Raw genomic sequence first — 22,431 nt, 5'->3', positions numbered from 1 at the left:
GAAAGCCTCCCTGGAGGCAGCTTATCTTAAAGTTGTCCCCTGCAACAAGTCTTGATCAAAACAACTTTTCTAGAGGAGGGGTACCTGTCAGCAAAGCTTGATTAACCTGTGTTCTGGCCTAATCCACCAATTTCTATGTTTATAGGCAAAATACTTCCAAATTGAGGGGCACAAGGAATCCAGACACAAGAAATGAGAAAGCATCTGGATTGCAAATACCTTACTGGCATACCTCTAGTGTTGTCTATCAGGCACTGGAAGGTCTGGCCCTGACAAAGCACAGACAGCAGTTTGCTGCACAGTTCACTGACATATTGTGCAGATACACACCACCTGAAATGGCTTCTGTTTTGGGGTAAGACTACTGAAAGAACAGATAGCTCTAGCAAGTGGGCAAAGCCCAGCTTTAAACAGGCCAGTATCTATGTATATCATTACCTTTCTTTCACGGAAGGGATGAGCTTAAAGATTTTAAAAGACATTTCTGCAAGGAACAGTCACGTGGAATCCACAGGCTCTAGAAGCCTGCAGATGGGATCCTACGCCTGCTGTCCGTGTGGGCAGCACACAACCCTTCTCTTCCCCCTGTTTCACTAACTTGTGTAGGTGGCATCGTGGGCTGGTGTCCTAAGAAACCTGGTGTGCAAAAGAACTCTCTCCTGCATGGATTCCCTCAGAGTTTGAAAGCATCTGCCCCCAGTTACACAAGCCTATGTCTCCTCCCGCCCTCCTGTCAGACATAACTTCTAAAAGGTTGAAGCCCTTGAGAAAGGGCTTCTGGCAACCGCCTCTACCTCACTCTGACCTAAATATCCCTGAAGAACTGTATGACATTCAGAACCAAGGCCTGTTTCTTAAAAACTGGCTGTCCTCATAGTGGAGACCAGCTCCAGGCGTAGGTCAAGTTTGCAGGAAATTCCTCAAACATTTCTGTTTGACACAGACACTGCCTGAACATCCAGGTTGCAGATTAGATTCTAATTAGACTCTACGCTCTACAGTCGTCTTGGAAGAAAATTGATAAACTGAGCATGCAGTCAGAGCAAAGCTGGACAGGAGCTACATTAACTGTTTAAACAAGCCGGCCCATTCTGCCTTTGTGCAAACCTTGCTCATCCACATTGTCTTGAATACTGGTAAAAAATTAGAGCTTCTTAGGCTATACTTTAAAGAGCAGCCTTCTGTTCATCTACATTCTACCATGCAGTATCCCAATCCAAACCACAAATGAGATCCTGGCCTTCTGCAGCGTTGCTATCAAAACACGCAGTATTAAGAGTCTGAGAAGGTGAAGGTCCTAGGAAACCTTACAGCAGTTTCAAAAGCCTGCAATAAAGTGGAGAAGTTTCCCTCCCTACTTTCCCCAGAACGAGAACTGTACTTTGGAGCCACCAGAAGACAACATACCACACAGTCAGCAACACTTACCGGGAAGCGTGTGAAGAGATCCTGGAACATGGAGCTTGTAAGGGCACTGTTCCGTTTAGTCAAGAATTGCGTCAGTGCTTGCTGATATATTAGAGTCACCCTCTCCATATCCAAACAACCTGTGCTCAAAAGCTACAGGGAAAAAGCAGAACAAAAAAGTTTGCAGTGAAACGCAAGGATGAATCACTAGCAATGAAGTAATTAATTTCTACCATGGCACACACGATTTTTCCAACAACTAGATATTCTTGGGCAGTTTATATGATACAGGCCTATGAGATACAACACAGAACCATGAAGAAACAACAAAGTGGGCCCCAAACATGCTATCCCAAGTACCGATAGCTGTATGACCACATTAGTGAAGGGCAGTACAACTTTCTAGCAAGACTACGTACACCGCATGTAGCGTGGTGTAGTGTGGGGGCTGTCCTTCTAGGTTTGTGGTGGGCATGTCTGACGCATCTTAGGTTCACAGAGTACTCAAAGACCATCCTGCAGCAGCTGTGCCATGAACATGGTGTTCTCAGCTGTAGAGCTATCTGAATCTGTAGAGATTAGTGTATGTAGAGATCTAGATCTACGTACACTTAGCAGCTCTGTCCAGGCTTTCTAGATACCCAGCAGACAAGCCCTAGCTCTGATCAGGGATCCAGCAATCCCAGAACTGTGTAAATGCTCTAAATATCCCCCTCTGGTGGGGAACGAGAAACCCAGACAGGCAGCAACCAGCCGAGACCTGCACAGGCCACATGGACCTAAACTAACTACACAGGGGTGAATGAAGAGTGAAGCGCAGAGCATCGCATCCTGACATTCCTGACTGTTCTCATATTGCCAGGCCCAGGAGGTCAAAGCTGTGATCTTCACAACAGTGAAGGCCCTTTAAGAACCTCTGCCCAGGCAATTTTTCCATGGCCCCATAGCAAGTTAAAGCCACGTTAAGGTTGTGTCCCGTTCTCAGGTCAAACTCCCAGTGCTACTGCAGCTGAACACAGGCTAGAGTGGAACAAGGGAGATGGATCTTGAAATATATGACCCCTGTTTCCTACTGAAGTGTCTATACTTAGCACTTCCTTGACATACACATCTGCAGGTTAAAAAACGGATTCCTCCTCCCATGCAGATGTTTACTGTAAAAAATTTCTTATGGGAAAGCCTATTACTATAGAAATTTGGCCACTGCATCATAGGGTCTGCTCTAGTTCCATGTTGCTGCCTACTGAAAAGCTCCAGATTATGCTCACAAAGCACTGCTCACTGGAAACACACCACACCTTTGCCTTTGGTTCCCCACTGCAAAACCTTCCCGGCCTCAACACAATGTCAGCACCAGCAGCATCCCACAAACTAAACTGTGTCACTTCCCTCAAACCAGCAACTCGCTTCAGCTGCTGGCTGTGCCCTTGGCTGGTCAAGACCACAGCTCTGTTCCCGCAGGAATAATAGCCTTCCCTGTGAAGCTACACAAGGAGGCGGTGAAGCATGTCTCACTCTAGCCTCAACGTCAAGTATGTTGTTTATATTCCCCACAGATCTCCCACTTTGTTTTTCTTTCCAGAAAGGCCCAGCACAGAACAAGAGCTGCTTGGATTAACACTCTCAGTCTCTCACTAAGCCTTACAAACATGGGCTATCTTTTCAGCCGCTAATAATATCACAGTGTTTGTAATTTCCAGGCCCTCCCTTGTCATGAGGTAGCCCTGTTTATTCTCCTCCCCACAAAATGTCAACAGGATTAAGGCACTAATTCCTGCACATATTTGAGAGGTTCAGAGGCAAGTATCAGGCTAGCTGGCAAAACACTACTTGCTAGATTTCTACGGAGGTGACTGGACTGGGCTGCCCGATATATAGGGTCACCAAATTCAGAGACCTGTGAAATTGAGCAGAGACAGCAGGTGAAAGGGAAGCAGACAGTAAGGCTCCCTGAGTAACAGACACCCACGGCACAACCAGGTGAAGAGTCTCCCTGCAAACAACTACCCCTGAAATCAGGGCTGCCCCACGCTCTCTTCACCCCGCGATAACTCAGCTCAAACCTCAGAGTGAGAGGAGTTCACTCTCATCCACCGTCGTCCTGTGCCTCCCTGCTCCTCAGCACCCTCTTGGAAAAGAACTCAGAGTGACTGCCAAGAGGTTAAGGGATAAAATAGCAAATCAGCCAGCAGAGCACCATAAATATCTATCAGGCTTCTTTGGCAATTACCCTGGATCCACTGTACATCAGCAGCCCCTGGTGGCTATAGGCAAGCAGGCACTGCAAAGGCAGGAGGGTGAGGGCCAGAAGGGGATGGGGAATTTGACAGCTTTATGGAAAAGGAATCATGTAGACAGGTATCGGCAGGCAGCAGGAACAGTGAGACTGAACAAGCAAGGCCCACTCCGCAAACATGGGGTAATGCAACTTTACTGGCAAAAAAACACTGCCTGAAGAGCAGCCTGCTGTCTTACCTGACAAGACTGTGGGATTGTGTTGCTCTGTTTCTTTGGCAGAGGGGTAGGAGGAGTTGATGACTTATCAGACGTGTTTCCTTTCAACACTTTGAGCAGGTATAATGAGGCGCTAAAAAGAAAAGGAAAAGGGGAGAACATAGCAGCTACCACAGTGTCCCGGTGCCACTGCAAAGCCACCTGAGGGCAGAGGCCAAGTGATGGAGGCAGCTTATTCTGTACCAAGGGGGGCTAAAGAGTCCAACAGGGCTCCTTCTCCCAGTCTAACCCAGTCTAGCCAGACCTAAAGACAAATAAATCTTAGGAGGCTGCATCATTTCATTATCTGTCACTGCAGTTAGACATCCCCACTATCAGCCTGGTTTCCTCAAGCTCATGCTTTTGACTAGCACTGCTTGAGGACTTCTGCGTTTGCCCCGGATCTCCAAGCCTGCACAGCTCAGCCAGCGCTGCAGTGCAGCCCTCTCAGCCCAGGCTGCTGTGTGCCTGGGGAACTCGGGCAGAGCAGCTGAGGGAGCACGCAGGCAGTCTGCTGCTTTTGAGAAATGTTGTATTAACTGGGCACGGCTCCACGCAGGACCGCCACTGTCAAGGAGCCATGCGGCACGCTCAGCCAGCCCCGTGCTGCCAGCAAGGACCACGGTTCCTGCACAGCCACGACCCAGGTGTGCTGCAGAGCCAACGCTGCCCGATGGCACGGGGTTGACCATGCAACATGGTACCCACTGCATACACAGTTGGGTTGAGAAATCCCAGATGGGAGTATGAAAGTCCTCCTGAAACTGCCTGCAAGTCACAAGAGAGCCTACTGGTAAAGGGTACTCCCATTTACACCAGGGAACAGCACAAGTGCTCGTGTTTCCTAACAAATACACATATGGCTTATCCTAATTCACCTGCATTCAGCAGCAAAGGAGTGAATACTGGTACGTACAGTCAGGACTCATAATTATTATTGTCATCGTGCTGTCATGGAGACAGTAAATCACTGTATTTACAGAACAATCATTGCAGATTGACTATAAATTACACTCATCCCCGCGCTGAATCACACACAATTCATTACTCCCCGACAAAGCCTCAAGGAAGCGCTTCCCGGCACTATCAGCAAAGCTGTACCAGACCGCTTCTGTATCAGAGAGCCCATAGAAGATGATCACCAAAAAACGGACATCTGTTTGAAAATGCTTCAGACTGCCAGGATGACTGATGAGTCCTCGTGTAAGACACAGGTGCTGGCACCCAGCCTTCATCGAGTCTCTCGCTTCTCTGAACTGTTTTAACATGCAACATTATGCCTGCTTACAGACCAGCCCACACCACCAAGCAGAGACGCTTCTTTTTAACACTCACCTGAAATAATACAGAGCCACGGAAGAGTCAGTGTGCTTGCATGCCTTCTTCACAAGCCTCTCCACAAAACCATGCAAATCTTCTTGCAGGGCATCCACTCTCTTGCAGTACTGCTTAGTTCGGCACAATGAGTTCCTGAAAGAGCATTAGGAACAAACCCAAACCTACAGGAAGAGCTCTGGGAAACAGGTTGCTATAAACCCTTATCGCTGGGCTCAGAGTGACACACAAACAACAACGGTGCTAGCTGTGGGCAGCAAGAGAGGCAGTCATTGCTGTGGCAAGAAGGGTGAGGACACCGACTGCTCTTTGCCTTCAAGCACCTATTTAGGCATCAGAGTCGACTTTCTTCCAGAGCTCCCACAACGGGCACTGGCTGCCTCAAACCCTGTTACTGCAGAACTGCTTCTCAACAGGGGGTAGAGCGCAGCACTGAGGATGTCAGGGAGTGGTGTACAGAGGACACATCATGACACACACCATGCATTATGTCTGTGTCTGGCTTGTGTCATGCCTCACTTCTGGCTGTGAACAGAGAATTTGCACTCTGCCTGTCTCAATAATACCTTGTCAGGAGTTTCGTTCCAGCCACAGCAGCAACTCTGCAAGCCTAGGGAGTTGCTGCATGGTCTGACTCGGAGGTCAGAGGCCTGTGGAGATATTCAGTGACATGGCACCGTGCCTGCAATACCAATGTTTGCTCTTAAGGTTTCCACCTGCAAACAGGTTTGACACTTGAAGTCCCTTACACTAGAAAACCCAGATCCTAATTTCTTTCCTATAGGCTATGACTAAGCACTGTGTGCGTGTGTGGTGCTGGTAATCTAATTCTACAGGATCTATAGGCATAGCCATTGTCTTCAGTCTTAGAAAGACCAATTTCAGGGATTCAACCAACACCACTGCTGTCTATCAAAAGCCATTGCCTAGTACCTGGAGGACGAAGGACACTTACTTGAAGATATTGGCTGTTTTCTGGAGGAAGTCAACCTCCTGCTTGTCAGAGTCTGAGCTCATGCATTGTTCAATCACCCGAAGCAGGGGCTCAATGATGTCAAACACCAAGGGGTTCTCTGATTGCTTAGACAGGAATGCTTCAACCAGATCCAGCACCTGCAAACAGAGTTACTGATGTGAGAACTAATGCAGACAGGGAAACACGACGGATCTGCCCAGAGCAGCTCCTTCAGACTGGAGTGGACTGCATAGCAGCTGGAGGGGGCTGAAGAAAACTATTTGCAGCTGAGATCTGTACACCTTCTGCTATCATTTGTACTGTTAGGGTATGAGAAACTGAAAATTAAAAATTTGAAACAGAAGATTAAAGGCTGTCTGTTACAATTTCAGCTTTATTTTGTGCAGCAACACCATTTAGAAACAGCAGTTATGAGAATCACTGCCACCTGGCCAGACCTGCAGTCACTATAACTTGGCACAGACCTCTGTTAGCACCATTCACTGATAGCTCTCGCCCCTGCAAGCCCCTCTTGACTTCCAGGCAGTGCCTTAGCATAAAATCAGCCTCTAATAGCACAGCACCAGAACGAAAATGCAGTAAAGCCAACGGCTCGCTACACCATTCAGCCTTCCTCTTGGCTAATCTGACACCAGACATTTCTACAGGTGAGCAGCTGGAGCTGTCCCTGGATGCCCAAACATCCTGGGCAGTCCATGCTGACACCAGGTGGCCTGCAGTCAGTATTACAGTCACGAATAACCAGGGGGTGTTAATCATAATCCTCCTGATTTTACTAGCATAACAAGCAAAAAAAAAAAAGCTTACACTACAAAATTACCAGAGGGATTTTATGCATGTCACATTAACGCACATCAAGCTTGTCCAGTTTACAAAATCTGGCAGGCACCTACCTTTGGGTAGGTGTGGGGAAGGATCTAATAAACTGAAGCATTTCAGATCAGCAAATGGAAACCACAGTTCACTTTTTGATAGCACAGTCCTGTTTCTTATTTTGAAGTAGGCACGTGAAACCCCGGTCACTAACCACAATCTTGCTGTGCCAGGTGCTGTAGAAAGCCAGAACAATCCAGTCCCAACCTCCAGGAGCTTATGACATACGTGAATGTCCAAGCTGTTCAGTGCTAAATAGCTCATGGCATGCAGTAGGCCACAACTAACATGCTACTAAGCCACAGTTCTTCACACCAAACACTTATCTCCCACCTTAATCTTGAAATCCCTCCGCAGGATCTTCTCTTTCCGCATCCTGTCTTTCTCATCCTTCTTTGCCTGGATCCGTTTCTGCTGCTCCGCAAAAAGGGCTGAGATGTTCTTGTCAAGAGCCATCATAGCCTCATCATCCAGCTCTTCATCACTCTCATCTCCTCCCTTTTGTTTTTAGAATGCAAAAACAACACGTCACCTCACGTACTTCAGAAAGACAGTGGGGAGAGAACCACAGCCAAGACCAGACTTACAGTAGGGATGCAGCTTCCTCTAGACCCAGAACAACATGGGCAGGGAAGAGAGATGCTCAGACCCATGAGAAATCTCATGTTTCCTATCAGGTAATCCTGGCTACACAGTACTAACATCAGTTCACATCGATCTCAGTTATTACAGGCAGGAATATAAGCTATATCAGGCTAGACTGGACAAGCTAAACCACTCAAGACACACTAACAATAAATAAAAGAACAAGTGACTTATTCCCACAGCTTGCTTTGAAGATCCTGGCCTCCTGCTTCAAATGCCATACAAAGACGACTGATAGGGCTCAGATAGGATGTGGGTATTTGATAATCTTTCACCACCCTAAACATCCTGGTATCTGTATCAAGGTAGGCAGTGAAAACATACCAATGCATTCCCTGCTTGGAGAACGTTCATCAGCTGACTGCGAAAATTATCATCAACTTCTTCATCCTTGTCCTCATCTCCACTGTCATTCTCTTCCTCAGTGTCGCCTTCATCTGAGGAGTCCTCGCTTCCTTCTGCGTCCTGAGGAAGAAAAGTTCATCTCCTGACCCCACCGTTCTTCAAGCCCTACTCAATTCTCAGGTGTTCAGAAATAAAAATTCAAGCCTCCCCTCACCCCACTGCCTTGTTTCCAGCCCGCAGATTCAAGTAAAGACACCTCAGATAATGAGATACCAGGTCTTCACAAGAGCTAAAAGCAGAACATAATACAGACTTCTCTGTCATATTAAATGAGTATCAAAAAGAAGCTTCCGAGGAACATCTGAATTAACAACCCCCATCTGACTCTCCTTTCTGCTAATGCTTGTAATGCTTTGTGACTCGAATCTCTGCAGTTCTTAAAACACGAGATCTTGAATTCAGGTGGCTGCGCATCACAGCAATCATTCAGTCTGTGGCTGCAAAAAAGAGAGGCCTGTGCTAATTTCAGGATGCAGTCGTTTGTTCTCAGGAAGTCATCTATTCAAACAGCCATACCTACAACAGCATTTTCCATCAAGGCCAAGGGACTAATAAATACGCACTTCCAACAAGCCATTTCTGTGTGGCACTTTTAAAATAAATCTTAATAGAGCAACAGCCACTTTACTCAAGACAGAGAAATGCAATTACATCTATTACCACAGATCAGGAGAAACATTATTTTCAAACAGTGAAGGTCTGAAGAGTATTTGTCACCGGTAATGGCACATCAATTACCATGTCCTGTGCAGATTTGATCTTTTTGTCTGATTCTTCCATCACAACAACAGCACTTTCTTCATTTTGCTCTTCGTATGGGTCAAGAACCTGCATAAAAGAGGGACTTGTGTTTTTTCAGTGTTTTGTTTTGATGCATTTCTTGTGTAAAACAGACACGAATTTTGGCACAGTAAGCCAGCTAAATAATGAAATAATAAGCAAGGGCATTCAACTTTCTGACTTACAATATCGTGTTTGTCAATGTGCTAAGTTCTTTCTATAAGTAACAAAAAAGATGGAGAAAACTGAAGATGTTGGTGACGTCACACATTTTGATTTATTACAAACGAAGTATTAGGTTCATCATATAAAGTACCTGACAGCACATCTTTGCAATCCACATATTACTCTCTCAGAAGACATCACCTTACTCAATGGTACGACCAATTCAGATTTTCAGTGACACTTATTTTTAGCACCTCTATGCTTAGCCTTTCTAGAAAAAAGAAGTTGCTACCACTTATACTCCCATATAAAACCTACCAGCTATATAAACTGACCCAGGAATTTCCTCAGCCTAAAACTACCAAAGAATACAGCTTAAAGTTAGCAGATCTCAGGCTCCCATAAAAAAAAAAACAAAAAACAAACCAACCCCCCTCAACAACTCTCTGTAAGCTATATTTAAAATTCAGTAACACACATTGTCAGACATTATCTAAATCAAGGAGGCTTTTTATTTAACCCCAAAATAGAGACATGCTTGTATATCTGTTAGGGACAAGACAGGCAAACAGTACAATGCCCTGCTAGGGCCTCACTTACATCCAGGATCAGCTGCAAGCCCCTCTTGGTCAGGTTAGGGCATATCCGTACAAACACGCTCTTGGAAATCCGACGTATGAGTAGGCTGGGCTGGGCAAGGAGGGAGAGAAGGATTTCCACCATCACCTCAACCCATCCTGGTTCTGCGTTGTCTGCACAGGAACAAACCAACAATGACAGGAAGGGGCAAAACCACTGCACTAGCACATCAATAGCAGACCAGAAAAATTCACCAAAGAAAAAAAGGACAGTCTTTCTAGCTGACTATTGGAAGTACTCATTCAGCAACACAGACTAGAAATAATCAAGCATGAAGCTAAAGATTGTAGCTGTACTGGAAGGCTAGTAACCATAGGGAGAAACATGCCTGAAATTGTCTTTAGGCCACTGCAAAGCCTTACCAGGTTAACAAAACCTTCTATTCATGAAGTCATTACGTAGATTAGCAGTTCTGCAAATCATGCGACACCTGCCTGGCCATATTAAACCAATCAGCAGCTAGTCAGCAAAAGTGTGTTTGTGTATGTATATATAGTTTCCAATGAAATCAAGAGTCACAGCAGCCCATGAAAAGTGGTGACATTTGAAACCGGTCCATTAGTCCAGAAGTCTGGTAATCCTGATCTACATACAACCAAGCCACCATAGAATTACAGCTTTTATTTTCACAGTACCCTCAAATTTACACCGAGATTTAAGGAGAACAAGATGACCATAGTTAGAGAGGAAGTCAAAAGACCAAGCCAGGTTCTTTCCTGGTCAAGTCCCAAGCTAGCTCCGAAAGCCCTAAACGAGGACTAGCCTAAATCAGGCAAACAAACAGGACACATTTAGTTTGCCCAGAACCTGAGCTCTGAAAGTACCAAGTTTCAGGCCTGCCGGCTACTAGGAGAACCCACAGCTTTGCCCAGGCAGATACCACCACTTCAGTCATGCTCTTGGCCAGCACAGAACAAGGACTCAAAAAGAGTCAACTCCCTTGGACACTGCTTATCTGAACGATGGCCAGCTCTGAAGCCCACCTAACCTTTAAGAGGCACACAGGAACACAACCCACTGAGGATGTGGACACAGAGCTGGAGAAAGAGACAAGAGATTTCGAAAGGCAAGGCAAGGGAATGAAGGAGAGCGGGTTCTCCTGAGCACAAGTGCATCAGGCTAGAACCAATGCAGTCAGAGTGCTTCACTAATGCAGAACCGCCATCTTCTGTCTTTTGACAGACCGTTAGCAATCCCACTCCATTTCTTTCCGTAGGAAGGACTCACCAGTCTTTTTCTTCTTAGGTTCTTTGTTGAACGCCCTCTCCATGCAGTTCAGAAGGTCACTCAGAACATCCACTGTTTCAGACGGATTCTGTTTGATCACAAGCAGACAGTAAACACCTTCTCTGAATTCCCCACTACCAACAGAAGGAATACACCTCGAATCTAAGGGCCTCTCTAAATAGGTAGAGATATTAAAATCAGCTACTACAACCTCTTTGCAGAAGAAAATATGAATCTAAGTAAAAATCGCTCTGCTCAACAGCAAATCAAGGGCAAAACTAATGCTCAAGCCAAACTTTGCCCCTGTAAGTTGTCTACAGTCAGTGTAAGAATCACCATTTATTAGCTGCCAGTTGCCCATTTCTAGAAGCCAGAGGCTGTGAAAGACTGGCTCTCTGAACACAAAGAAATTCTCCAGCTCAGTGTTCAGAAATCCCAGCTATCAGCCCACTTTACACCACTCAAATATGATTCAGAGGTCTTACCTTGAAAAGATGAATGGCCATTAAAAGCAGAAGTTGCTGGAAAGCAACGACTTTGGCACTGTCTGATTTATTTTCCTTCTTCTGCAGATTCTTCACAGACTGAAGTGTTCTGAAGAAAGAAACCCTTTTGAGTCTTCCACAATTACAACAGCAAGTCCTCTCTTATGATCAGACTAAAAACATGACCAAATCTATTGTATCATTTTCTGTACTTGACATTTAATTTATTGAACTTGTACATATATATAGTATAGAATCTTAACCCAACAATAGCATCTCACCTTGTGTGGCTTATAAAAACCTCCGCACTTGGGCACAGGCTAGATTCCTAATACTACAGCCAAGGCATAGACCTTTAGGGGAAATCGAGCTCAGAAAAGAGTCACTGAGAAGTCAGCACAGGTATTATTAGGGGAAAAGATTAGCAGAGTTACAGTCATGTTTGGGAGAGGGATTATGAGCAAAAATAGAAAAGGACATGGCCACCTACACCTAGTTAACACGCAGAAGGAACAGGAAGAAAGGAACGGGGTGATGAGAAAGAGAGAGGCATCCTGAAACCCAATTGCAGGTGCAGGATCTTCAAAGGGAAGAAACAGAACTGCCACTGAGGTGAAATGGCTCTGCTACAGCGGCCAGAACAGGAGGAAGATGAGAGAAAACAATTTCTCTTTTATTGGCCCAATCTCACCTCTCCCAGGCATCCCTCTGTCCCTTGGTAAAAGGCTTCACAGCTTTGACATGCTCACTGGAGAGCAGCTTGTTGGCATACTCAACAAGGAGAAAGATCCACAGCTTCCCATCTGCAGTCACACCATGGATGTGCTTCTCCCTCAAGGCTGCAGCCTTTGCTGTATCCCCCAAAACAGTCAAGCTGTTTAAAGTCTGAAGTAACCTGCAAAAAAACCAGCCAGCATGTTACTGTCAGAGGAACCAGGCGGCCTTCTCACTTTCCAAAACAATGCCCACTGGTAGAGCACTCTCACCCCAGAGCTCTGGTCACTCATTGCAACCCAGATTCACACGGCCTAAGTTTCAACCCATGCATGTATCCAAGCATAGTAATGTATAGCTCATTGTCTTGGTGTCCCCAAGCACACCTGATGCCCCCAAGGACACTATTATTCTCAGTTGTTCCCATTCTGTGTCCCACCATGTCCTCTGCTTTCCCTCTACTGAGGTTGGAGCACCAGCTTTGGCGATCACCTAAAAGCATCTATTATTACCAACTCCATCTCCCCTAGTACAGGGAGAACCGTGGAGCCATCAGCAGCTCACATGCGGAGTGGACAGAAAGCCAACAGCAACCCGCACAACCCCACCACCTCTCTCTTGAGTCCTTCCGCTTCTAGCTTGCAACAGAGGCAACAGAAACCTTATGATAAAAAGCAGTCTGAGCTCAACTCTACACCTACCTGATCATCACACACATAGTCAGCAGGTCTGCCATGCAAAATTATGTTTTTATTGGACAAAACATAAGGATCTTTGGGAAATCCATCTAGGATCTCCTTAAAAAAAATCCATTCCTTAGTCCTGGAGTCAAACAAATGCTCCAATAGCAGCTCTCAATCCCAAACCTCTTGCCCTGCCATTCATAGGCTGATCTTATCCTCAGGAAAAAAGTGAAGCTTAAAACATGCAAGCAAAACCCTTACCCAAAGAAGTAGCTTTCTGCCACTGAATGCGCCTGTTTGTCCAGGGGCTCTGATGGAAGGACGTTTGTCTCACGTATTTGAGAAGTCTTTTTCTTAGTCTCAAAGAAAGCATGGAAGAAGCAAAACCTAGAATGGACAGAAACAAGAACAAAATTAACAGCCAGCTTGGTTGTAACAAAGCAAAAACAGCCCGTGTGTGCAAACCAAACAGTGCCACGTATTCACAACATGTTTATTCAAGGATGTCCAAGCACTGAAAAAAAGTCACTATTTACAATAAGACCCTTTCCTCAAGGCACACAGGGTAAAGAAGAGAAGGATGCCCAGGACTTCACAAAAGTGAAGTGCCAACACTTGAGGCCACACAATACAATACTCAGATTTGAGTCGTATTCTCCAAGACACTTAAACTGACAGATAAACACTTATTAAGATCTGATGCAAAGATTCGAAGTAGTATCTTCAGGCAGCCTAGGTAACCAGAAACCTAAAATTTACTGAAAACAAATAGGACTACAGTGATTTTAAGTGCCTGAAGTAGTTATGACAAGAGTTTGTCCAAGTTTGCAGAAGGTATTTCGAAAACAGAACCTAGTCTCCTGAAGGATTTATGTTATGGAATATTTCCACTACTGAATTTGCCTAGTGTCATGGGGACAGCTTACTTGGAATATTGCTATAGAGCTAAACATAATTATTCCAAGCACATGTGGCATTAAGTCTTTAAATCATTCTTACCTGGAAATGTCCATCACAAGGCTCTCTTCTTTTTCCACTGGACTTTCAATGATGTTAGCAAGTCGGTGGATGACCCATTTTCTTAGTCGAGCAATTTTATATTGTGCTCTTTAAATAAGGAAGCGGACACCATAAGTAGTTTGAATACTATCCCGAAACAAACGCAAACCACACAATCCACTGCAGCAAGAGGTGACTTTCAGATATTTAGAGGCTTTACGCTAAAGATGGCAAAGTTACGTAGTAAGAAAGCAACAGGTACATGAGAAGAGATAGCTTCTCAAGTTTGCTTTTTACTATGCAAAAGACAGTCTATTTACCCCACTGAGGTACTGCAGGCTAGCAAAAAGCACTTGAAGAATTGCAGTAGTGCACCCATGACCTCACTCTACTGACAAGTAACACACAGACATACTGTTTTAACATCTTTGGAAGAAGCCCCTGCAAGTAGCCCAGTAGCCACAGCACTAAGTTGTGGGTATTCAGTGAGCAGCAGCACCGAGGAGAATAGAAATTTCTCTTGGGAAATTTTGCTAGCTGGAAATTGCTACAAATGCCTATCAAGGATATAAGTATTTACAGGCTACTCTTGAGACATGGAAGTGGGCGCTTTGCTGTGGGCCAAGGAGACGAGAGCACTCAGGCCCGTCAGATAAAAGGGATGCACAATTCCTACAAAGACTGTAGTGAAAAAGGAAGCCACTGGACATTTTTGCCAAAGCAGTTGTCAGGGCTAGAAAAACAAGAGAAAAGGCTGCTTTGGTGAAGAAAACAGCCTGCTTTGGTCAGGCTGGCTGGTTCTCACCATGTTTGCTCCTGCTTTTGTCCCAGCGAGAGAGTCAGATGCTGGGGCTAAACCTTCTGGGACAGAGGAAACGGAACAGGCGACAATTGTCAACTCATGACAAGGGAACCACCAAATGTTGGCTGTCCAAACCAGACTTCACACAGGTAGCTACTCTAACCACAAAACAGAAAGAGAAGAGCAACGTGCATCATCTATACACTCACATGTTTGCATTTTCCTTGTTCTGTTTTTGCCGGTTACTTGAGAAGTCTAAACAACAGTCAATGTCTGGCCTGAGGAACATCTCTTTGAGCCAGTCGATGTATTTTTGCAATGCTGCTGGCTGCAGGTGTCTGACTACCCTGGAAGAGCTGGCGAACACTGGATAGCCTTGATTGGTGAGAGTCGAGAAGCCGATCATCACTGCCAGCTGCCTCTCCAGGTCATCACAGCCATTCAGAAATTCATCTATATATTCTTCCATTTCTGGAGCAAACTTAAATCGGTCTGGAAGCTGAAAAACACAGTCAAACAAGCAGGTTAGGAACCTCACACTGCGTCTGAGTGTCTTCGTAAGCACAAACCACTTTCCAGTTTTGACTGCAGTAAGTAAATTAAAGTCACATGCTTGAACATTTGTCATAAGGCACACAGCAGGTCACCAATTTCACCCCGTGGCCTTCCTCACATAGGAGCAACCACTGTGAGCAACCACAGAATCCTGCCGTGTACCGACTTCGACCCTTTAATTCGCACCTTCGCAAACAGTCAGCCTTCAGCGGGCTGGACTACATGCTGGCCAGTGCAGCCAAGCTCCTAGGCTGATCAGCTCTTATTTTGGGTGAAAGTCCAGGGTGTTTCTCACATCATCTGCCTTAGACTTTCCCTTGATTTGGAAACACCCCCACATCAATTCCGGTCTCATCTAGCAGCCCTGGAGCCTGCTGACCGACAGTGGGTAGAATAAATCCCACCTCCTCTCCCTGGTGTCTCAGAAGTGTTGAGGCATTCTGAAAGGAGGGGGAGTTGACATGTTTAACCTAAAAACCATATCCTGAGGTGCTGCTGTTTCGTGCCAAGTCCTATCCTCAGTCCTGCCACTGATCCACAAGCCATACAGCTGGCAGGCTGCTGGCCTTGGAACACCGTCCAGCAGCATGCAGACCACCAGGACACGTCCCATCTCGCCACACATCCCATTCCCTTATGTTCCTTCATAGCCCACAGTGTTCAATCCCACTCATTTGTTCCGGAAAAAACCCAAAAGCATAACTGGAAAAAACTTTGAGGAGGGCAAGCTGTAGCTTCATTCCAAAAATGCAATGCAACTTTTGTAAATTAATAAAACAACTTGTTTGCTATAGTGTCACAATCAATACAGTGACCTGGGAGAAGCAGACAATAATGAAATTCTAGAGAACACTGTTCTTTTAAATATAGGGGCTACAAATTCCTAATTAACTACAAATCCATCCGATTATAACATAAATACCCCTGCAAGAAATCTCACACAACTTAGCAATCTCCTGCTTCCACTGTTGGAGTACTCAAAACTTGTGCATCAGTATGAAAACTGGGAGGAAAAACTCCAGGAGAGACTGCTGTAAACAGGCTAATAACTCACGATAGGGTATGAGTTATCTCTCATCGATCACCTCTAAACAAAAGCAAATCAAGTACATTTGCTCCCCTGTTGGAAAAAAGTGGATTCGGGAAGATAACTGTCAGTAAATATTACACTCAAGCTTTGTCTAGTTCCATCTCCAACAACCAGAATCCCATAAGAAAGTACAAGATAACAGTATTTGCTTTCCAAAACAACCAACCAGTGTCAAGGAATGAAACAAAAAAAACCCACAAAACCAACAAACTCAAACTAAGATCTTTTCTACTTCCTCCTCCTCAACAATATTAGGGGTTTCTCTTTCCATTTAGTCAATCGTTGTCTTCAGTGGATTTGTATGTTTCAGACAGGAATTAAGAAATTTTTGATGTACATGGAAGAACACAGCCTAATTCACTGTGCAACAAGCATAAAAAGCAAGAAACAGGAAAACAACTCAGTCAGTGGATAAACCCTGGAGAAAGTTGGTCCATACAGGGAGGTACCACGGTAAGCATTATTTTCAGAGCAACCCCACACTTCTATTGCTGCTTTGATACCAGAACAGAAAGACTGCAAAGTCCTGTTCCTCCCAAGGGAGAGCAATGATTTTTGGGCCCACATGAAGAGGCTTAAGATTATGTTATCACAAAAAGCCATGCCAAAGCCTGTTTTTATCAGTATTCCTCTTTTATTCTTCCTCCCTTCATTGCAGAGCTGTGTTGTTTGCTGGCTTCCCAGGAGGAAAGGAGGAAGAGGAGCTCCAAAATCCAATTCCCAAATAAAATTTGTGCTTAAACCTCAGATGTGCTTATTGAAACAAGCACTAACATAAACAAAAGCATGAGTTGTCCCTTTTTGTCTTTGCCTTCAAACGTTCATGCAACACCCAGCACAATGACAGACAAAAAGGAGCTTCTGGACACGCAAAATCAAAAGGACTGTTAAAGGATGACATATGACATTGTCAATATGCTGAGGGCTGCCCTTCCTCTGCTTCCCCCATCGTTAGAGCTTTCTCAGCAACATCAACGAAAGCAGGTGGGTCAGTGCTGAACAATTTCAAAACCCTTAAAATAAGTCTGAGAAATACACGAATAAGCGATGACGATTAAACACAATTTATACCCAGCTCACTGCAACAAGTGGTCACACAATAACCTTGTTTTTAGTAAGAGTCTAAGGTCTAAAATTACATAAACTTTTTTTATACAAGACAACATGAAACTCGAAAGGGGGGCAGAGACGACTTCTGCTCAGGACAGGGTCTTCAGCCCTGAGCACGAGTGCTTTCAGCAGACCTACCTGAGTCGTTACCACGTGTTCTCCGTAGTGCTGCATGACCTTCCCTTTGAGAACCATCTGTAGCTGATCCAGAGACAACAAGGGGAGAGCACTGCCCAGCAGCCGGTAGCACATGTAACTGAGTGGAAACAAAGAAGATTCCCTCAGGCAGAGGCACAGCAGTAAAGCCACACACAAGGATAACACAGAGAAGAAGTGGTGGGGCAGGCTACATGGAGCATGCAGGAAGGCAGAAGTCAAAAATTCATTGATCCGGTGTTCAAAAATCCTACTGCCCAAAGCTTTTCTTCTGACTAGCATAGCTGCTAAGATCTAAGAAAGACTGGGGCAAGAAACAGAAGGATAATATGGAAAACAACAAACTATGTTAAAACAAACCTCACAGGTCCCGATTTCTCCTTCAATAGCCCATTCTCCACACATTCTTTCCAGAACAGTTCAAAGGCACCTTCCTTCAGTGAAACTTGTAGCAAATCAAACACTACGTTGGGCAATTTCTTGTCCTTCTTCTCAGACTTGGCAGCACTTTGCAGAAGCTCTACAAGTCTAGAAGAAGAAAGAAAATAATGCAAGGGATCTGGCCTGGAAAGGGATTGCTGAAGGCCAAATTCATCCTGCTGAAGGACACAGAACATTTCCCGAGCACTGCAGGCTGTGCCTCTTGGGGGAAATGACAGACCTATAATTTAGGAACCTGCATAACAGTTAGCGCCTAACTCTTAACAGCACCTGCAGTGGCAAATACAGGCAGGTATCAGAATGAAAGCCACATTTCTCTCACTGCTAGCCGAGAGACCAAGAACGTTGCATTTAATGCTCCTTATTTAAGAACTTACCTGGGAATATTTTCCTCATTTACAACAGTAGGTGAGCCAAACAGCTTCTTCAGATTTTTAGGTTTCAGGACACCAGGGAATTTCTGTATGCCCACAAGCAAAAGGTGCAGGTTCTCTGGAGATGTGAAGGCTGAAGCTAGGTCACTTTGCAAGATGCCAAACAGGACCTCCTCAAACACATTTTCAGGAACCTAGACAGGAATGAAGGTGAGAGCATGAGAGAAACATCTGAGGACATTTTACTAACTCGCTGTGTAGTATGTTAAAATATCTGCATTGTAGGGCATTTTACTAAAAGCTTGCAGTATTCTGGAAACTTTAGAAATAGTCTTTATGGTGACACAACCAAAAATAAATAATGGATGTGTCCAGTACTGCCATACAGTCCCCAGGTGCCAATATGTTGTCATCAGATAGCAATGCTGGTCAACCGACTCCAGCTGCAATCGTTCTGTTGCTGTCTGACTGCTGCTGTCTGTACAGCCATGCAGCCCAGGGAGGAGGAAACACTCTTGTACTAGCTTTTAATTATATTTCCCAAAAATAAGTTACCTGTTTCAATAAGATTTGCTGGTAAACAACTGTGTTCAATGGTTTTAGAGAAAACTGGATCCAACGTTTTCATCAATAAAATAAGAAATGCACAAAAACTGCTTTAATTTGTATTTTTTACAGATTGGATTCAAAATACATTTAAACCTAACATCAAGACTACATGATCCAGAACACTTCCATACAAAACATTATTTAATTTTGATTTAACACTGTTAGTCTTCACATCTACAAACAAAATCCACATAAAAGAAGGAAATAAACAAACTCTCTTCTTTTACTACATACTCAGAGTTCCTTTACTCCATGCCCCTACATCCTTTCACTCCCAACAGCCCAAAATTCAACCTTAGGCCCAGGCTCGCTGCATAAAAAAGAAGGTTTGCTGTCCAGAGTTTTCAGCATACTTCTATTCAAAAGAGCAGACGGTCTAACGTACCACCCGAGCAAGTCAACTGGGGAAAAAACAGACTATGGGTTTGTCCATGATGAAATCAGACTAAGCTAAACCAGAGCATCCTTCCCAGAATAAAAGCATCTGCCCACAGACAATACAGGAAACAGCTCCCACAGCTTAAACTCGCTCTTCCACACACCCCCTTTAACTTTCAACTATGAACAAACTAAGGAAAAAGCAGCCCCCGAAGCAAAGCCCTCCCTCCTCCCACCCGCCACATCCTCTGGCTATACCTCCGACATGATGTCAACAAGAGTTTTGCGAGGGAGATCTCTGAGGTGTGCTTGGTGATGTGCCAGCTGCTGAAGAAGCTGGATGCTCTCTAGCAGAGCTTTCCGGTCCTAGAAAGCAAAGATAAGCCAAAAACAGAGGACATATATCAAAGATTAAGCTGAAGGCTCAGGTAATAATGCACTCTTGAGACCCTTTAGCCTACTTGTAATAATAAACCTATACAATTGCCTCCTGATAGGCCACTCAGCTTTTCCCAAAATGGCGTTCCCTGGCTGTATACGGCAACAGATCCCTTCCTTCCAGGAGAGGTGGGAACCTCCTGTACTATCTGAAGCAGTTCCTACATTCTAGTCAGGAACAGACATTTAAAAGGCACAAAAAGTCCATGGATAATGCAAAAGAACTGAACTTGATCCTTCAAGCCCATCTCATTGACTAGCCAATGACCCAGCCTTTCTCTCTTAGATCCCCTCTCCACTTCAGACAGCCCTAGAGCCAGTACCGACAAACAACAGAACAGTAATGTTACCTTAACAAGCCGGCCAGATTGAAACAGAGCCATAACTCCAAAGAAGTTTCCAAAAGCAGCATTTCTCACAAGTTTCTGAAAAGGAAAAAAAAGGGGGAGTTAAAAATCCACTTTGCTTAGATTTCATATTCAGCTACAGCTCTGATCAGCGGAACGAGATGGATGGAAGATCTAGCCTGAACACCCTGCCGTACGAAGATAACACACCGAAAAGCAACCCCCTGCACTATGTTTAAGAACTGTCCTAGATTATCTTTCTGTCACATGGATGAATCTCAGCTAAAACAGGCCCAGATGACAATGCCATCAACTTCCAGTCTTCACAAATATTTTCGTTATTTCATTACGGTAATTTGCCTTGGCAAGCACCCCAAAACTACAGTATCCAGGCACGGAGCCTTCAAAGAATAGAGAACGGTTAATTTAAACTAGCTGTTGGCCAGTGCTGCTATGAGCCGACTCACCTTTTTCACTTTTTCCAGATTGTGTTTTTCTTTTATCTGTTCCAGGACACTGCACATTGGAATTTCCTCAAAAGCCTGTAAAACCTGAGGAGATGGATGGAATAGTTCAGTTTGCAGTTCTTCCATTTTATGAAGTTTTATCGACTTCAGCCGGAATAGAGCTGAACAGTTGTTCAGCATAGCAGATGCGCTGCTTTATTAGGCCAGAATAGAGACAACTAGATAAGTAGAAGATGCGTCAGAATAGGAACCAGTGTAGACATAAATATACCTGCTGATATTCCTTTTTTTCCCCCCCGTATCTGACTTAGCAGGATTACTAGTGAGAACATTTCACTGCAACTGCATAACCCTGCAACAGCAGCAACGAAACTTGGGCAAGGCTCTCCTGCATTATCAACTTGTTCGGTGAGACGAGGCCAGATCCTGCTGGTGATCCCAACTGCTGGGACTCTTCGCTATGTTACAGACTCAAACAGCAGGGAGAGAAAAAACCTTTGAAGCATGTGTGAAAGGGTTGCCTTTTCAGATCTCCCGCATAAACAGCCCAACACCAGGAGCACGTCCATTTTAAGAAGTCACAATAGTTCTAAATGGAGCGTATTTGAAAACCTAGTCAAAGTTTGCAAATTAAGGATGGTTCCTGAAGCAGGACGGAATTTTGCAGCATGGGTGTGTTATTGGTACAGCTTATACCTTTATAAGTGCTTCTAAAACAGGCTGGCACCATTGAAAACTGCAGTTTTTCTGCGCGTGCTGCAAGAGCCTTCTCTGCCGCCTGCCTGCAGAAGCTGGCAGATGGGAGCCCTCCAGCCTCCTCGCAAAGCGGGACCCCAGGAACCGACCGGGCTTGGCGAGGGGCCACGGAGCGCTCTGCTCTGCGCTGCTCTGGCAAGCACTGACCTGCGCCAGGGCCAAGCTGAAGCCGGGGCGGGCGGCCTCTCGGGTGGCTCCCAGTCCCTCCACCAGACGCTTCAGGGTGTACTTCAGCTCGTCGTCCTGAAAGAGAGACCCAGCTCCGGCGGTGCCCACGCTCCTCCGAACCCAGCGGGGTCCCCGGCCGGCGCGGTTCGGGCAGGCCCCGCCGCCCCTCCGGCCGCCCCGGCCCCGGCCCCGGCCCCCGCCTCACCTTCCTGCCCTCCCGCAGGTGCCGCAGGAGGTTCTCGGTGGCCGCCAGCCGCACCTCCTGCTCCGGCTTGGCGATATCCCAGAAGAAATCGAGGAAGGCGCGGCCCTGCCGCAGCACCCCGCGGGGGTCGGCCACCGCGCCGCCGCCCTGGCCCTCCCGCTCCGCCATGCCTCCGCCGCCGCACGTGGGGCCGCCGCCGTCCTCCGCCCGCCCCGCCTCTTCCGGGGCAGCGGGGCCGGGCCTGCCAGCCCCCCCCGGCCTGCCAGCCCCCCCCCCCCGGCCTGCCAGCCCCCCCCCCCCGGCCTGCCAGCCCCCCCCCGGCCTGCCAGCCCCGCCGGGCCGCCGCCTCCCCTCCGCGCTCGCCGCGGGGCCGCCCCTCGGCGCCATCTTCCCCTCCCCGGCTGGCAGCGTGCCGCCGCCGGCCTCCTTCGTCCCTCGCCAGCCCCGGGGGCGTCCTCCGCTCCCCGAGCCCTGGTCCGCGGCTTGGGAGGGAGCGTTGAATCCGCTCCCCGCGGGAAGCGGGGCTCGGTGCGGGGAGAGGGCTGCAACCCTGCGGGGCGTCGGAAGCAGGGCGGTCCGCCGCTGCAGGGGACACCGGGCACTGGCCATTGCACGGGTCCGTCGTGGTGCTGGTATAAAACCTGAAATAACGGCCTGGGAAAAGGGAACAAATCAGTGCAAAGAGTACGTTTTTAAGGACACCAACAAG

At 46.2% G+C, this 22,431-nt stretch overlaps 1 protein-coding gene across 3 annotated transcripts in view; it reads right to left on the bottom strand.

Moving 5' to 3' along the window:
* The window catches only part of MYBBP1A (MYB binding protein 1a), a 59,880-nt gene extending 37,985 nt beyond the window's left edge, over positions 1-21,895 (bottom strand). For all 3 annotated transcript variants that reach the window (XM_082328356.1, XM_082328358.1, XM_082328357.1), the window contains exons 1-22: positions 21,723-21,895; positions 21,497-21,592; positions 20,594-20,677; positions 20,130-20,204; positions 19,600-19,707; positions 18,358-18,548; positions 17,900-18,067; positions 17,522-17,639; positions 14,838-15,127; positions 13,827-13,934; positions 13,089-13,214; positions 12,122-12,325; positions 11,431-11,539; positions 10,946-11,033; positions 9,680-9,831; positions 8,873-8,962; positions 8,054-8,194; positions 7,418-7,582; positions 6,191-6,348; positions 5,236-5,370; positions 3,883-3,994; positions 1,429-1,560 (exon numbers count right to left, since the gene is read on the bottom strand). In XM_082328356.1, coding sequence (XP_082184482.1) covers positions 1,429-1,560; positions 3,883-3,994; positions 5,236-5,370; positions 6,191-6,348; positions 7,418-7,582; positions 8,054-8,194; positions 8,873-8,962; positions 9,680-9,831; positions 10,946-11,033; positions 11,431-11,539; positions 12,122-12,325; positions 13,089-13,214; positions 13,827-13,934; positions 14,838-15,127; positions 17,522-17,639; positions 17,900-18,067; positions 18,358-18,548; positions 19,600-19,707; positions 20,130-20,204; positions 20,594-20,677; positions 21,497-21,592; positions 21,723-21,890 — 3,018 coding nt within the window. In that variant the 5' untranslated portion in view covers positions 21,891-21,895. The remainder of the gene's footprint in view (positions 1-1,428; positions 1,561-3,882; positions 3,995-5,235; positions 5,371-6,190; positions 6,349-7,417; positions 7,583-8,053; positions 8,195-8,872; positions 8,963-9,679; positions 9,832-10,945; positions 11,034-11,430; positions 11,540-12,121; positions 12,326-13,088; positions 13,215-13,826; positions 13,935-14,837; positions 15,128-17,521; positions 17,640-17,899; positions 18,068-18,357; positions 18,549-19,599; positions 19,708-20,129; positions 20,205-20,593; positions 20,678-21,496; positions 21,593-21,722) is intronic.
* Between the last annotated feature and the right edge of the window lie 536 nt (positions 21,896-22,431).

The sequence above is a fragment of the Platalea leucorodia genome (assembly GCF_965183815.1).
Source record: "Platalea leucorodia genome assembly, chromosome: 16".
NCBI lineage: Eukaryota > Metazoa > Chordata > Aves > Pelecaniformes > Threskiornithidae > Platalea > Platalea leucorodia.
Note: the sequence above shows the minus strand (reverse complement) of the source record. Positions and strands in the feature narration are given on the sequence as shown.